The sequence below is a fragment of the Hoplias malabaricus genome, chromosome 3, assembly GCF_029633855.1.
Source record: "Hoplias malabaricus isolate fHopMal1 chromosome 3, fHopMal1.hap1, whole genome shotgun sequence".
In the NCBI taxonomy this organism is placed as follows: Eukaryota; Metazoa; Chordata; class Actinopteri; order Characiformes; family Erythrinidae; genus Hoplias; species Hoplias malabaricus.
This window is the reverse complement of record NC_089802.1, coordinates 12,724,518-12,740,952: the sequence shown is the minus strand read 5'-3', so window position 1 is coordinate 12,740,952 and position 16,435 is coordinate 12,724,518. Positions and strand designations below refer to the sequence as shown.

The 16,435-nt window shown below is 38.7% G+C and overlaps 1 protein-coding gene across 2 annotated transcripts in view; it reads left to right on the top strand.

Annotated features, from left to right (window-relative positions):
* Positions 1 to 16,435, top strand: part of ankfn1a (ankyrin repeat and fibronectin type III domain containing 1a) — a 74,073-nt gene that overhangs the window by 38,577 nt on the left and 19,061 nt on the right. For both annotated transcript variants that reach the window (XM_066666687.1, XM_066666686.1), the window contains exons 7-12: positions 720 to 848; positions 2,264 to 2,456; positions 4,293 to 4,503; positions 11,723 to 11,917; positions 14,670 to 14,783; positions 15,094 to 15,191. In XM_066666687.1, coding sequence (XP_066522784.1) covers positions 720 to 848; positions 2,264 to 2,456; positions 4,293 to 4,503; positions 11,723 to 11,917; positions 14,670 to 14,783; positions 15,094 to 15,191 — 940 coding nt within the window. The remainder of the gene's footprint in view (positions 1 to 719; positions 849 to 2,263; positions 2,457 to 4,292; positions 4,504 to 11,722; positions 11,918 to 14,669; positions 14,784 to 15,093; positions 15,192 to 16,435) is intronic.

Below are 16,435 nucleotides of genomic sequence, written 5' to 3'. Positions count from 1 at the left end.
GCAGTGTGTGTATCAGTGTGTGTGTGTATGGATTGGATGCTGGTGACCCGTGGCCCAAAGTGATGTTTCATTGACAGTTATGGTGCTGATTGTTGTGTTAAGGGATTAGATGCCTGTTTTACAGATAAACAATGTTGAGGAGAACAGCAGTGTTGATAGAAAAGGAACAACAGGTCCTCCCCCCCTCACTATCACCACTGCCTGCTATGAGCATGCTCAGTGTGTCCTTGTTTTAAATGCTTGTGTGCTTTTGTTGTCTCTCGGCTGCTCATCCTAGTGCTGATAGAATGCCCCTCTCTTCTCCTCTCTCTCTCTCTCTCTCTCTCTTTCTCTCTCACACTATTGCTCTCTCTCTTTCTCTCACTCTATTGCTCTCTCTCTTTCTCTCACTCTATTGCTCTCTCTCACTCTGTTGCTCGCTCTCTGTCTCTCTCTCTCTCTCACTCTGTTGCTCTCTGTCGATTTCACTCACTCTCCCTCCCCCCTCCGCTCCCCTTTTTCTCTGCACATTAGCCAGCCAGCGCTGTGGCGAGATGCGCATGAATAGGAGCGCTCTGGTGATCACCAGGTGCTCCTGGGTTGTCTGTCAGGAGAAAGGGTATCTGTTTTGGGGTTCAGAAGACATTGCTTCTCCTTAAATTCTGAGTACAATAGTAATCTCCTCTATTTTAACCATTCCAAGGGACTGATCACAGCTTTCCTCTGGCTCTTTCATTCAGACCTGAGAGCAAGATCTCCAGGCTGACTCAGAGACTCAACCAAAGACAGAATGATGCAGCGCTGATCAAGGACTTCAGACCACTTTTATTCTTCAGCGGTTCTTCAGGGAGCTCCCTGAGCCTTGACAGGTGAGTGACCTTCTTTCCAACCCCTCCCTTTTCCTATGGCACATGTCTAATTGAGTGACCTTATGTAGCACAGGTGAGACCAGCACTGTCACCCTGCATCCTATTCCCCCCAGAGGGATTCCTCAAGGCATGTTCCTCTGGCTGTCCTGTGGTTTTGATTGATGTAATTGGATTGTAGGCAGAAACCCCAGGCACCAGGGGAGCAGAGAGGAGAGATGAACTCTCAAGGCATGTGCCAAATTACCTGCTGGTGTCAGAGGTCTGTGTTCCTTCGTCGTGAGGTGTATATTATTAGTGCTGTGTGGGTGTTTGTGCTGAAAACTTGGCACAAGCAATGAAAAACAGGGTTGTGCTGTCAAGTCATGTCTGATTTGATTATAGACTGCTGTGATGAGAAATATCATGCCTGTCCCCAAGGTTCCATATTTCCAAGTAAAAAAAAAATCTGCTTCAGCTAAGGATTTCAGGTGAAACCTCTAGGACCATCATTTTAATTCTCATATATATCCAACAATGGCCATTTTGCGGTCCTTGATATTTATGAAATGATTTTTATGCCTTTAACCTGCAGTTTCTACAGTTGAAGTCTGTTTGCACAGTATGCACCCAGATCGGCCATGGTGGTTCATCTTTGCATAAAAACTGTGAACATAGTGCTAGTTTTATAAATGACTTGTTGAATGCGAATGAGGCTCTGCTGTGTTTACAGCAATTTGTAGTAATTTTCATGTATAAGAAATCCTTTTTATATGAGAGAATACTGTTTGTATTGAGCTCTGCACTGGTTTCAAAGTAAGATTCAATAAAAAAACATCTCCAAGAATATCCTTGGAGTTCTAATAAAGTGGACAATTGAGTCACTGTCTGTCGTATGAAAAGAAACTGGATGGCTTGTTTAATCTTATCTTTTATCTTTCTTTTTTTTCGTCTTATATATTTTTCTGCTTTACTGTATGATGACCTTTTTAAACAAAGATGTATTGATTTTGTCATTCCAATCATATTTAGCAAGCATGAAATGTGATTATTTTGTGGATCAAGAAACAAGCAAAACAATCAATAGAGTATGTCAAGACGGTTGTTAGACCTCATGAATGAGAAAAATTGTGGTGGCATGAATGCTGAATGTCAGAGTGATTTTTCCTATCAATGCACAAAAACACACACATATCTAAAAACGTGTGAATATAGAGTTATAGAGTTATGAAAGGCTCAAGGCATATTAAAAACAGCTCTTTCTTTTACATTAATCACTTGACATTGTCCATCTGTCAGTGATGCACTAAGGACTCTGAATAGTCTACTAATCCTAATGCAAGCTTTGAATTCACTTGTGCACAGAGATGATGCAGCAGACAAGGCCTTTTTCTCTTACTGTAGTGTGCTCTCTTTTCTCTTTTCTTTTCCTCCCTCAGGAACTTTTCTGTGAGTATGACCCAACAGATGCAGAACCTTCAGCTGACCAACAGTAAGAAAGGGGCCGGTCCTGCCTCCCCTAGTGCAGCGAAACGGCTCTACCGCAACCTCTCTGAAAAGTTCAAGGGCAGCCACTCCTCCTTTGAGGATGCCTATTTCTTTGGCCGCTCAGATCGAATTCGCAAAGCCTCGGTGAGCAAATGTGTTTTGAAATAAATATGATTAGGGTCTCTTGAATCTTATGATTCCACTGCATTATATTCTGAAGCTCACGTCAAGAGTCAGACAGAAACATTTTGGTGAATTTTGCTACTAAATTGACAGAATCTCTTTCTGAGTTTAGCTCAGTAGGGTACGTAGTATATCCTCTCTGTCCAATCAAAAACATTCATTCATTCATTCATTCATTATCTGTAAGCGCTTATCCAGTTCACGGTCGCAGTGGGTCCAGAGTCTACCTGGAATCATTGGGCACAATGCAGGAATACACCCTGGAGGGGGCGCCAGTCCTTCACAGGGCAACACACACACTCGCACATTCACTCACAAACTCACACCTACGAAAACTTTTGTCCAATCAAAAACATGTATCTCCAAAATAGCAACTTTACAGAAGGAAAAAACTTCTTAACTTTAAAACCATTTTTCAGCATTTCTATTGCTCCATTCATCATGACATTTTTACACAATATGACGGATAGCTGCTGTGTTAAAAATCTGTTTTTTGACATGCATGAAATGAATGGATTTATAGCAGCTGCAAATGAACTTACAATCAACATGCATAACACTAAACACATAACACTGGCATTGGCCTGTGGAGCAGTGGAATTGCATTCTCTGGCATAAGACAGCCTTATTGGGCTGTGTTACATTGGTGTATGTGCTATAGAACTTCTCATCATTACATGATCTCAATAGTGCTCTTGTGGCTAAATGCTATCATATCCTCATAGAAGTATTCATTCATTGTCTGTAACTGATTATCCAGTTCAGGGTTGCGGTGGGTCTAGAGCCTACCCGGAATCACTGGCTGCAAGGCGGGGATACACCTTGGAGGGGGTGCCAGTTCATCCCAGGACGACATACACTCACACATTCATTCACACACTCACACCTACGTACACTTTTGAGGCACCAGTCCATCTACCAACATGTGTTCTGGACCGTGGGAGGAAATGTGACAGCGACACTACGTGTTGCGCCACCGTGCCTCCCTACAGAAGTATTCCAGTATCTAAAAATAAAAAATAAAAAATTCCTGGTTACTGCAGCAAAGGAGCACAAACACTCTGTGAAAACTCTTGATTTACAAAGTAACCCACAAATTATATACGTAAAAAAAGCAGGAACCCACACATTTCTGCCGTAGGGTAGTAGAGTATGCAGTAGTAAATGCTGAATATTTTAGTGGACTTATATTTAATAAACTGGTCTGCAACAATGTATGCTCAGAAATGTGTAGTAGCTTAAAATAAATCCAGTTTTCGTACATTTAAATGCTTGTTAATGTGCCCATTTAAAAGCCCTTTATAATGTGCGCTGTGCACTCTTGTCTTAAGAGGCATTTTTGTGTTAGTCATTTACATTTATATAGCTTAACATCTATTTATTTGACCTTATGTTTTCTGCTCTTTGCTGTAGTGACATTTTAGCTCATGTCAGTATGACCTCTTGTCTGTCATAGATTTGCCATGCTTTGGTCCTTCCACAAATGTCACTGATTATTTATTGGTTCCTTCAGGAGTTCTCTAGGAGTGCTCTTTTCAGACATTTAATAAGAAAACTGTTCATTTGCCTATTAAGTCAAGGTTTTACTGCTTTCTGCTGCATCTCAATAAGATGCCCACAGGAATTCCTTTTTTAATACAATTCTATTTTTATTAGAGTGACCTTACAAAAGAAAAGACATGTGGATTGTTTCTTTGAGCAAGTAAAAGGCAGACACTTTGTCAAATCCTATCTCAAGCTGTTCTATTTGAATGTCATGTCAGCCATGCTAACATTGCATTTTGTCTCTGTGCACAGAATGTGCAGAGCAGCGAGGCTCTCTTTGAGGCAGTGGAGCAGCAGGACCTGGATGCTGTGCAGATCCTGCTGTTTCAGTACACAGCTGACGATCTGGACCTCAACACACCCAACAGCGAAGGCCTGACCCCTCTTGACATCTCCATCATGACCAACAATGTACCCATAGCCAAGCTGCTGCTCAAGGCAGGGGCCAAGGAGAGCCCGCATTGTGAGTAGCCCTGCAATCCTGACATATGAAAGCAGTGCAGATTTTGTAAGAACTGATGTCATGCTTACAGTCAACTTCTTTGTCTGCTTTAGAGGTTGCTGCATTTGAATTTATTTCTGCTGAACTCAACTATGGCTTCTACAGTTGTATTAGAGGCTTTTCACACAGATGTTTCAACGGATTTTAATGTTCTTACAGTGTTCTAATCGGCTACATTGTGGTATATTGGAAAGGCGTAAAGACTTATTTTCACGGCTACAATGCTGCTTCTAACTACTGCTAACTAAATGTGATTGTGATTGTTTTGGAGTGTGTGTGTGTATGTGTTTTCAAAACATATATTTGCTGAGAATTTTTAGGACAACAGAGAAATTTCATTTAAAAAGTGAAAAAACGCGTGGATAAAATCAGGCTTGGCTTTTTTGTATGTGTAGGGATATTGACACACCGAGAGACTGAAACTCTATTACAGCAATTCATTATCATAAGAAGATTTGTCTTGTGTCAGTTGTCTAGTTTTTCTGTCGAGACCAAAAGCAGACCCTTACTAATTTGACAAGTTGTTTGCAGTGAAAACTGGGATACACAGAGGAAGGCAGTGTGATGTTTTTTGACACTTTGCTTTAGATGATTGTAAGCAGTGGAGCACAGAAACAAGTAAACCTTTCCATGGCAGCTGTCATAAGCACTTGCAGTTTTTCCATGAGTATAAAATGACAGCTCTCATAACCATTTGGTTAAATGCAAGCTCAGATTTATTTCTTAACTTTTTTATTGGGTTTTCAAACCGACTGGTGGAGACAGTTAAATTCTGAAATCTATCAGTCTGCTTGGTTCAGTCCTTGTTACTTTGTTTGTTTTGAACAGTGGAAATGAACATTTAAAAGGCTAGATATACACCTGTACTATAAAAAAATATGAAGATAAGTCAAATAAAAGGATAAAATTGAGGGAATGCATTTAACATTAGGATAGGTCTTGACGTTGTGGTTAACCTCATGGTTAAATTGTAGATATCATTTGAGAGAAATATACAGTCTCTGAGGTTTAAAATCGAGTCCTTCTTTTGAACTCTGAAAGCAGTAAAAGCAATATAATGTGCAGAGGGTTTGTAGTCTTTTTCTGCACTGATTTGCCCTTGCATATTCAGCTCTGCAATGGTGGAACAGGTGTTTCTTACCTCCTACACCACAGCAGGGAAAAAGCCCCACAAGAACTGAGTGCTTGAATCAGTGTGAGCATGAAAAGTCAAATGTTGTCTGAGAGCAAACAGAGAACACTGTACTGCAGTCTGGCAGTTAGGGCGACAAGGGGCGACATCGCACGGCTTCCACCAGAAAAATCTTAACAAGGTTTGTCATTTAATGGTTTAACTTTTCCAATGATGCATGTAACGCAGGGCAATTATACTAAGTGATTTATTGTACCCAAGCTGCAGTTAAATTTCAAAACCTTTCACTGCGACACAATCCGATCCTTGTAAACAAACAGAAAGTAAACATTGCCGTATTTTCCCCTCTTAGACTTTCTGCATTATATTTATGTCAGGCGAGGAATGCCAAGTAAATCAATCAACCAGATGCTTGACAGCTTGGAGGTCCAAGTTTAGGTTGAGGTTAAAACATGTTTATGGGCAGAACTAAGTCCCCATATATGTCTATATTTAGGGTGAGCCCCCTGTCACACAATGCCAACTGTGTATGACAAGGCACTATCGGCAGACTGGCCCATTAATTTATAGTTTGTTCAATTAACCACACATAGTGGCCAGATGTCAATCTTCAGAGCACAGGAAATTGCACCTCAAGGCTGCTAATATTGCTGCCTTTTCCACTGCGCCGTGGACCCCCAAGTAGGGCCGACTAGTTTTATTGCCCCCTTTTTTCAGAGACGACAACACTTACTTTATCATTTCTCCTGGAGGGCTCTCGTCTCCAGGGGTTTGGGCCAAGCAGAACAGCCCCAGTGAAAGAGGGTTTCTTCAGCCATGTATTTATTTGTTTATTTTGCTGTCATGGTCTATGACTAAGACTCTGAAAGAACATGCAGTAGTATTCACAGTCTATGTGGAGGACTGGCCAGGCAGCATTCATTTTACCATGACAAATCTATATGGCCAAACACAGTGCTGTGTGTTCCAGCCTGCCGCCAAGTACGTTCATTTTCTACCCCACCAGCCCCAAACCCAGTTGACTTCATGTACAAGCACACTTACACCAGCAGTGACAAGTAGCAGCATTATGTCTCAAGCCTTAAGTAAGACGTAATGGTTTTGCTGCTGTTTCAGTTATGACTTTATCTTTTTCCTTGACTGAAAATTACATTTTTAAAAAAGACCCACACACATGTACACACATATAACTAACTTATTGTCATCTGTAATTGTGAACACACTGATAATGTATGATTTAAGTAACAGTACTCCAACTTATTGAATCATTAACAGGCCTCTGATTTTAATTTTATGTGCTTAAATGCTGATATGACTACATGTGTATCAGCAGTCCCTTTCAGTCTCATTTCTTATTTTTAACCCTGATCCTTAATTTTAAGTGTCACCTTGTGCATTTGGAAGAGTGACTAGTGGTTAACATCCTCCCCTACAAAATGGGACTACCCTTCCAGAACCTGATACTTCATCAGAACACAAATAAAAGTGCTTCATTAAAAGACTACTAGCGGTGCATTGTAGGCGGCTCTGCCAGTCTGCACTGATAACACTGAAGTCCATTTGTTAAATTTAGGGCATCATAAGGCTTTAGAAGAATTATCACCCACTTCTGAATCTGTGATATGCAGTGGAATACGGCTTCTTATTTGGCAGCTTTTTGTTCAGACCTTCCAGTTCCCTCATAAATGTTGCAGTAGCCTCAGGCACTAGAATGTAGGCGCTTCACCAATTATAGGGAACGTCTACAATTGTGGGGAAAAGGGAAAAAAACAACAGTTGTTTGTACATGGCTGAGTTTTAGCTTGTCTTTAAGTTTTTATTCAGTGTTTGAATTACCACAGAATCTCATTTATAACTTGAGTTGTTTAGTTTCATAGCACTTTCAGTAATTGCAAGTAGCCATCTCCAGAGTTTGAAAACATTTCCACCTTAAGTGATCCAAAACAGCTCAAACAAGTCAATATTACCCACCAATAAAGCAAAAGTAGAACAATCTCCATTCAGGTTTGGGCTTTTCAAAGTTTGGAGGTCTCTCCGTTGTCTAAAAAAACAAACTCCAGATGCCTCTGCCTTGAGCAGAAAGAGAAGAGAGAAAGCCTAGCATACCGGGCTGAGACAGTTTGTTTATTTATTCATTTACTGACACTAGGGCTTCATAAACACAGTAGACCGGTTTAGAGCATGCAAACAGACAGGAAAGCTAGCAGATGGTGAGGAAAAATCATCAGAATTTTATAAAAAGTGTTTTTTTTATTACAATCGTGAACTACGCTTTTAAGGTGGAACTGGAAATGAACTAGATAACTGTCAGGATACCTCTGTTTTTATTTTGTGTGCTCTGTTTACCTTTCTCCATTAGCCTGTGAGCTGTTATGCAGTCATGTGGCCAGGTTCACAGGTTTATACACCTAATACTTGTTATTTAAGCCCTGTCCTGTTGTTGTTGTTTTTTTTGGTCTCTTTTTGTGTGTTAGTGTTTCGCCTCTGTGTTTATCCTCCGTGTTTTAGCGTTTATGTTTATGTTCCTTTTGTTTTTATTAAACTTTACTCATTTATGCACATTGTTACAACCTCTTTATATGTCTAGGATCCCAGTAAATTTGATGTAACATAAAACAAATTCACACCAGAAATGAATAAAATAAGAGTATTTAAATTAGGTTTCAACTATATTAAAGACCACAGTGAAAACTCTCTCTGAGCGAATGTCGTCAGGATGGGCTATAGCCAACAATAACAAACAAAGAAACTAACACGAAAAAAAAAAAAAAATAAATAAATAAATGGCACCCATCCCTAAAGTTCCATTTACATATACAAAACAAGTCTCATATCCACCATCATTCTGACCCACCATTATAACAAGGATCGTACTTAGGCATAACAACATCTTTATTTGAAAACAATTTCTTGTAGGCTTGTTTGATCTGTTAACTCTCTGGGGTCTCCAAACGTACCCACAAATCAATGTTAATGCTTGGTAATATGTTTATTAATATCTTTGCTATATTCAAGTGCAGAATTATGTTTTAAATACTTTCTAAGTCTGTAGAGTTTGCACATTATATTTCAATTAACATCCCCAGTTATTCGAGTATGAAGAGGGGCTAATGTACACAAGATACATGTCATCTCCCTCTTGACATGTGTGGTATTGATATGTCATGTGTCTGTCTACTGACAATGGGTCAAGAATGGTCACATAAATGTATCATATTCTATAATTGTAGAATTTCAGATTCTGTTAATTTCATACACCCAATTTCATTTCCAAGACTTGTGTTCTTTTATTTACACTCTTTACACTCTTCATATACAATTTTTTAATAACACAATTCTATAATGAAATATTACAAATATTAATCCTTGCACCCAGTGATTCCGAGTAGGCTCCAGACCCACCTCGACCCTGAATTGGATAAGCGGTTACAGACAATGAATAAATGAATGAATGACACCAATGTAATTATTGATTAGTTGGTCTGTTGTTAGGTAGTGTTGCAGTCACACAGCTCCAGGGACCTGGAGGTTGTGGGTTCGATTCCCGCTCTGGGTGACTGTCTGTGAGGAGTGTGGTGTGTTCTCCCTGTGTCTGTGTGGGTTTCCTCCGGGTGCTCCGGTTTCCTCCCACAGTCCAAAAACACACGTTGGTAGGTGGATTGGTGACTCAAAAGTGTCTGTAGGTGTGAGTGTGTGAGTGAATGAGTGTGTGTGTTGCCCTGTGAAGGACAGGCGCCCCCTACAGGGTGCATTCCTGCCTTGCGCCCAATGATTCCAGGAAGGTCCTGGACCCACTGTGACCCTGAACTGGATAAGCAGTTACAGATAATGAATGAATGGTGATAGTCCAAATGCAGGAGGTACAAACAGATTTCTTACATTATATATTTTCCCCAAACTAACAAATTTTTTATTAGAAGAAATGAAAATGGTCAGATGAATCAATTCCAGAACTAATGCCCCATTCTGCAGGAGTTTAAAATAGCATAGCTTCATGGTCAGAGAGTGTGTGTGCTAGTAAAAAATAGAACTTGTCATACCTAAATTTCCTATGCAGCAAAAGCTGAATGTGTTTAGAATTTCTGCTGTTCTGAAGCCTTACAGGGAAAACTCATCCTCCTGTGGGCCAAAGATTTTCTAGATTATTGAAAAAAGTCACAACCTCATAAGTCTGTTATGCTGAGTTGTAGTGATATATTCATATTAGTTATGATAAAGATAATTACAGTAATGATGGTTAATGGCTATAATAATAACTTAAGCAAATTAAACAATTAATAATTAAATTCTGTGAAAACTTATAGTTGGGGCGGCACGGTGGTGCAGCAGGTAGTGTCGCAGTCACACAGCTACAGGGACCTGGAGGTTGTGGGTTCGATTCCCGCTCCGGGTGACTGTCTGTGAGGAGTTGGTGTGTTCTCCCCCGTGTCCGCGTGGGTTTCCTCCAGGTGCTCCGGTTTCCTCCCATGGTCCAAAACAACACAAGCTGGTAGGTGGATTGGCGACTCCAAATGTGTTTGTGTGTGTGTGTGTGTGTGTGTGTGTGTTGCCCTGTGAAGGACTGGCGCCCCCTCCAGGGTGTATTCCCGCCTTGCGCCCAATGATTCCAGGTAGGCTCTGGACCTACCGTGACCCTGAACTGGATAAGTGCTTACAGATAATGAATGAATGAATGAATGAAAAAATGTAGTTGCCAGCTAGTCTGAGGCAGGTAACAGTGTGAGCAGCTGGTGTAGGGATTGTGTAGCAGCAGATCCGGATGGTTATTCTTCAGTCAGGGCCAAGCAAGGCAGGTGGAGAGTTGGAATTATTTGTGTCTTGAATTTATAAAGTACAGAGAATGTGAATGTGACTGTGGCAAGTCATTCTGCCAGATCTGACTATAACAGATTACCTAAAAGGAGTTTGAAACCTAAACACAGGAGAACGTGCAAATGGCAGGATGACAATACCAGCATCTTATTTTACTATAATTACTATAAGTGTCCATGAACCCCTGGGTAAGGAGATATTAATTTGCAAAAGCTAAACTAAACAAGTGAGGTTAGAGCGTAGATTTGAAGACTGTGATTGTGTTTGAGTTTCTCTGATTTGGGGGCTTTATAGGACAAAGCTCTTCACCTTGCTGAAGAATCCAGCTCCATGTGATCAAATTGGATGCTGGTTCATAATAGAAAAAGGGGTTTTGCAGGGATTCAGAAGGGAGGCAATGCTTTATATGCTTTGGAGTTCACAACATACTGTACTGATATAATTTTGTTCTTGTGTTGAAATGTATGGCATATATTAATTTATTAGCTTTTATTAATGCAGACATTTGATTTATTCATCTTTAAAAATATTTAATTTTTTATCAGTGGATCTAGATAGATGGATAAAAAACAATGTGATTGGCTGAATAGAATGTGAAATAACTTGTTTGTAATATAAGACCCCTATTTGGATGCCATTGATCTGCACCAGTGTAATATTTTTGATAAATGTATTGTTGAGAGAAGTAAGAGTTACAGCATTTGCTAATTGCTAGGCTGGCTATTATATGAGTTACTATCATATATTGAGTGACATGATAAAGCAACATAGCTGTCTTGCTTGATACAGCACATGTGTCAGTCTGACATTTCTGTTGGCATTTCGATAGCTGTCATCAAATATTTTTCTTTAGTTTCTGTCCAAACTCAACATTACATTACACTGCATGATAATTTTCCATCCTGTCTGTGAGGAGCTTGGTGTTTTCTCTCCGTATCCGCATGGTTTTTGCTCCCGTTCCACCCACAGTCCAAAAACACATTGTTGTGAGTATGAGAGTGAGTGTGTGTCACCCTGCGAAGGACTGGCACGCCATCCACGGTGTGTTTCTGTCTTGTGCTCAGTCATTCATAGAAGGCTCTGGACCACCGCAACCCTGAACTGGATAGGTGGTTACAGACAATGAATGGATGAATGATAAATTATACAAGTGTATGATATACAGGCTCATAGTGTACAACTTACAAACTCAAAGTGTATATGCATTAATTGAGCTTTTGTGTGTTTTGTTTTCAGTTGTGAGCCAGGAGAGCAGAGAGGCCCATCTCTCAGCACTGGTACAAGAGGCTCAGAGGAGAGCAAGTGAGCTTTCCACTCAGGTGATGAGAGAAAGCCTTAGTCTGGAGACTTCTGACAAAGAGAAACATTTGAAGGCCTGGGAGTGGAGATGCAAGCTCTACAAACGCATGCGCACTGGCTTTGAACATGCACGTGAGTGGACTACTCTTAAGCCTGTTTCACACATGAACTCTAGAAAATTTCTAGAGAAACTCTGGGTATCAGGTCCAGAGATGTCCCGGAGTGGTTTGTATCAGGTTCATCTTTGCAGCAGGAGGTGAACCACAAACTTTAAGCGTGCAGAAACGTGTGTGCAGGAGAAACTCAGGAAAGTTTCCCACTATTTCTCACATGCACTAACTCCAATTTTACCCAGAGTTTTTATTAGGGCGCTAGAAGGATAAAATCCAGGTAATGTCCAGGCCGAATGCTGTCTGTGGTCTCATTCACACAAACAGCTCCTCTGGGTAATCTCCGGATTCCATTATGTGTGAAAGGAGCATTAACCTACTTCGCTGACACTGGATGATTAAGCAGATCAGTCCACCCACCAATAGCACAACATTCCCCTTTTTTCTCAAATCTTTAAGAGAGATGTGATATATGTGTTTTTGTGTTTAAATAAGAATATTAGACCAAATTGTCGTTTTCAGTATGTAAGGAAATCTCTGTCCTGGCTTCATTCACCATCTTTGTGTTCTCCCCTGTGCCCTCTAAGATTAGATTAGATTAGATTAGATTATCTATGTAAATGTTGCATTACCTATTGTATACAGATTTTAATTCTCAAAAGCTCTGGCTCAGTTGTCGAACGTGTCGGATGTGTCAAAATAAAACACCATATGAAACCCTAGCAAAGAATAGCAACATTGCATTTTAAAAATAGGGTATCTATATACATAAAAACCAGTGATTGGAGACATAAATGGATGGATTGTTTTCTAGTAGGTTCCTACTTTCACAGTCCTCTTTCTGAGTCTATTCCTAAAGTGTCTAAACGCATCTTTAGCAAAGATGGTGTCTGAAAAAGAAGCTACATTAAAAAGAGTATATCAAACTCTATGCAAGGGATCTGTTTTATTATTATTATTATTATTATTATTATTATTATTATTTGGTAAAGGCTACAATAAATAAAACTTTGGAGCATTTTAAGCATTCTTACTACACAATAGGTCTAATTGGCTTGCTAATTGGTTTCAAAAAATATGAAATATATTTTAAAATATAATCCCAAAAGTATATAAAAATGTAGAGCTTATAATGAAAAAACAGTCTTAACATGTATCCACACAGGAAAGCCCTAATGTCCAAGATAAATATAATATGTTATTGTTCTTTTTTAATCCTGAATGTATGTATTTGATTTTAATGATCTATTTAATAATTGTGTCACATTTAGTTGTAGCTGTTTTAACCCATTTAGTTTAAAGACACACACTTGTCCAAAGTTTTCTTCTGAGATTATGAGTTTAGTAAAGCGTGGCATCAGTGAAGTATTTGTTACCACTTTGCTGCATTTGTAACATTGCTCTGAGAATTTGCTTACATTCAGCCACAAGACCATTATTTAGATGCTACTCCTGCTCATCCAGATAAAACCGTATGGTGCTCCTCAACTCATGATATACATGAAATTGTCTTATGGGAAGCTTGAAGAACAACTTTTCCACCATGCATGCCAATAATGGTTTAAGAACATGTATATTAATTATTAGCCAAATATGTCTAATTTTATACACAAAGTGTTGTTTCTAAATCACCTAGTAGTTTTTCATAGTATCAGGCTGAGGCTTTTTAGGGTTAGCAGGGAAGATGTTTTAGAATTAAGTTGAAAAATAAAATTCTATCTGTGCAGTTTTAGGACTAATATCTAAATCTGAATATAGATACACTCATACACAACAGGAGTACACTTTTACTCTAGATGGGTGGTCAAGGTGCAGGCAGTGGCAAATTGCTGACCCAAAACATACTCACCCACATAATTGCAATATATATTGTATGCTGGGTTTCTTTTGAAATTGTGGGTATAAGCTATTGGCTCCCAAGTGTAAATATCATATTCTCTCACTACCCAGGAACAACAATCCATTTCCCTCAAATGACCCTTGTCTGTATAGAATACTCTTCTGGCAAATTGAATGCATGTTATACCATCTTCCTTTTGTGCTCTCGTCTGTATAATGATCTTACAATGCAGCTATTACAAATCAGCAGTGCTGTGATTTGGACACTCCCAAAGATCAAATTGCTAAAAGATTTCCCAGTTCTCACAGGAGGCTATGAAATTGGTTTCACTTGAACAGTGCAGTTAGTGGGGGTTTTATACCTGATGTTATAAATAGCTCATTGAATACAAGCAGAAGACCAGTTCAAGGATTAATGGGCTGAAAAGGGAAAGGGAATCCCTAATGATCTCAATATCAAAGTTACACTGTTCTTCACTACATTATTCATTTTCATCTCATGGTATCAACCAACATAGTTTCTAAATGTATTATAATAATATATATTGCGTACGAACATTAAAAAAGATCATCCAAATAATGAGTTATATGAAATGTATACATACTGATTCGTACTGGTTGGAAGGCTTTGTTTTATATCTTAGTAATCATGTCACATCTCTTCACACCAGTGATCCTAACTGTCAGTGTTTATCTGCAAGCCACTACCAAAATTTATAACCAGTGACACTGTACCTAGCCACCTGAGGTGCTACCTGAAAGGATCTTGTGTATATATATATATATATATATATATATATATATATATATATATATATATATATATATGTATGTATGTATATGTCATATATTTGTAGCGTTAAAGCTGTATAATGATCCCTTCTGCAACAGTCTTTTGATAGTTTCATATCTGACCTTTAATCTTGTTCTCACAGAGGTCCCAGAGGCACCGACAGCTGTGCGCTTAACTGTTTCCAGCAGCACATCTCTCACCGTCACCTTTCAGGAGCCAGCTAGCATCAATTCAGCTGTGGTCACTAAATACAAAGGTGAGAACTCCCTGCTCTGCCTCCTGTGCCTGTGGCACAAACATAAACCAGTCATCTGTAGCAAACAAGTCTCACTCCTTTCACAATGATTACAGCTCATAATATCTAGTTTTTTCTGCCCCTATCTCACAGTTAAAAACCTGAATTATAATTATATATTACATATATTTTTACAGTTTATTTTACATATATTTTATATTTATTCAAACCATTATTTTAGTTGATGTTCTCTAGTCCATGATGTATAATATAACTTCAGATCTTAACAAACATTCCTGTTTTCTGGTTTTGTATTGTTTTTTTGGGGCAGTGGAGTGGAGCTGTCTGAAGGACTTCTCTTTATTGGCTGGAGAACTAATTCTTGAGAATCTTACATCACTGAAATGCATAATAACCGGCCTTACTACAGTAAGTACTACAAAGCCTAAAGTATTATTTATTAAAGGTTTGTTAGATTTTTTATTTAATTTAATTTTTAATTTTAATTTAATAAATATTATTTTTTACCTCTGTGTTTTACATTTTTATTACACTTTTTTTGTGAATTGAGGAATTGATTATTACACTTTTTTTGTGAACTAATTGTTGCAATGTTTTAAGTATAAATCTCACCTTAATTTATAGTAGTCAGATGGAAAAACGACTTCATAATCACCAATCTTATATTCAGTCGCTGGAATAATACAGCAACATATTATAAATGAGCATGATGGGGTTTTTTGGGTTTTTTTAAGGCAGTCATCTTAAAAGGTTTTAACTTATCGTTTTTTTGTCCTGTTGCCCATTTCTTACACTGACACCTCTTTCCATCCATTAGATTTTGCTTTTATTTTGTTGTGTATTACCTGATTTCAAGGTGTTCAAGCTGTTATGGGCCAGCGTAAAAGAGGCATTTTTGCTTATTGACTGACTGACTGACTGAGTCCTACTTTTGAAATGCGCAAGTAGGAACTGTTAGTTCAGCTGTATTTCATAGCACCGTCTGTTGCTATTTCAGTCATACATTCCAGTTTGTGAATTAAATTTCGAGCAGTTTGGTGCGTTTCCACCAACATATACTGGTTCGCAAACCAGAACAATTCGTTCCCAGGTGAAACCTAAGAATAGTAGGTTCTTTATTGCGAACCATGGCTGAATAATAGGAAATAAGACAGGAACAAGCTCTGTTTGTATGTTTCTGGGGCTACATTGGTCAGAGCCTCCGCTCGGTTTTGTTAGTTTACACGTTCAGCATGATGGTTTGGAACTCGGCAACATTTATACACACATTACATCTCACAGAGAGAGGAAGTCTGCTGAATTTGTCTTATTATGTATGGGTGTGTATCTTTGTGGTGGGGAGATTGTTTGTGGTGTTAGTGTGTTTATAAAACTCCATATAGCTGTGCACAGCCACATTAAACTTCACGTGTTTTACTCTAACGAGTTACATTCAATAAATAAGTAATTGTAATTCTTAAAATCAACAAAACGTTCTTGGTCATTTTTGATGATGGTGGTAGATCATCTAGTATTTATCGTTAAATAAAATGAGCAAGAAAAACACAGTTATATATAACAGCCAGTGTTATATATTATGAACAACATTTATGCTCCTTTTTTCATTTCTGCATTTATTACATGCCCTAAATATTTTCTGTACAACACACTCA